This window comes from Nestor notabilis, unplaced genomic scaffold (assembly GCF_000696875.1).
Source record: "Nestor notabilis isolate BGI_N333 unplaced genomic scaffold, ASM69687v1 scaffold20394, whole genome shotgun sequence".
NCBI classification, from domain to species: domain Eukaryota; kingdom Metazoa; phylum Chordata; class Aves; order Psittaciformes; family Psittacidae; genus Nestor; species Nestor notabilis.
Window position 1 is genome coordinate 1,982 of NW_009926253.1, and position 952 is coordinate 2,933.

General features: G+C 63.6%; 1 protein-coding gene across 1 annotated transcript in view; it reads left to right on the plus strand.

The window, feature by feature from the left end:
• The window catches only part of SESN1 (sestrin 1), a gene marked incomplete at its 3' end in the record, with an annotated part of 2,989 nt that overhangs the window by 665 nt on the left and 1,372 nt on the right, over positions 1–952 (plus strand). The window contains exons 2-4 of the mRNA XM_010013445.1: positions 3–181; positions 310–546; positions 627–738. Of these exons, the coding sequence (XP_010011747.1) occupies positions 3–181; positions 310–546; positions 627–738 (528 nt within the window). The remainder of the gene's footprint in view (positions 1–2; positions 182–309; positions 547–626; positions 739–952) is intronic.

Genomic DNA, 952 nt, shown 5'->3' on the forward strand with positions numbered 1-952 from the left:
AGCCGCCCGGCACCAGTGCCGGTACCTGGTGAACCTGCACGTGCTCCAGTTTCTGCGCGCGGGGGGAGATCCCCAGTGGCTGCGTGGCCTCGACTTCATCCCTCCCAAACTCCGCAACCTCAATGAGATCAACAAGATCCTGGCACACCGACCATGGCTCATCACCAAGGAGCACATTGAGGTATTGGCAGAGGGCCTGTCAGACAGGGACAGGGCAGTGGCAGGGACAGCAGCATCCCCCGGGGGGGCTGGCATCCTTTGGACTCCTGCCTACCTGCGTCCCATGGCTGGTCTGTCCATGTCCTGCAGAAGCTGCTGAAGATCAGCGAGTGGAGCTGGTCGCTGGCAGAGCTGGTGCACGCCGTTGTCCTCCTGGCCCACTGCCACGCACTCACCAGCTTCGTGTTTGGCTGTGGCTGTGAGCAGGACGAGGGGCTGGGGGGCCGGGGCGCGCTGAAGCCCTTGTCCCCTGGGAACCAGTGCTTCTGCGAAGCCACCACCGGCAATGGCTGCAGCCAGGAGCTGCTGCGCATCAACCGCAAACGGGTGAGCCCTTGAGGTGGGTGTGTGGGGGCTGGGGCTGCAGCCGGGGCTGCTGCCCTCCCCCCAAGCCTGTGTCTGTGCAGTCCCTGGACTCCTGCATGGAGCTGGATTCCCTCCGGGAACGCATGCAGCGGATCCACGTGGAGACAGAGGGCAGGGAGGAGAACAGGCTGCTGCAGCAGGACCGCGAGGAAGGTGAGAGATACGAGTGGAGGTGGGTGTGCAGGATGGGAGCTCATCAGGGTGTTGCCTCCCCATGCCTGTACCTACATTTCTGTGATGGACAGTTCAGAGAGGGGCTTCTGCAATGCTGGGGGGAGGCAGTGGCTATTCCCAAAGAGGCACAGCAAGTACCTGCGTTCAGCCCTTGCTGTGGCGGGGAGAAGGAGAGCTGAGCATCGGGCTGCCC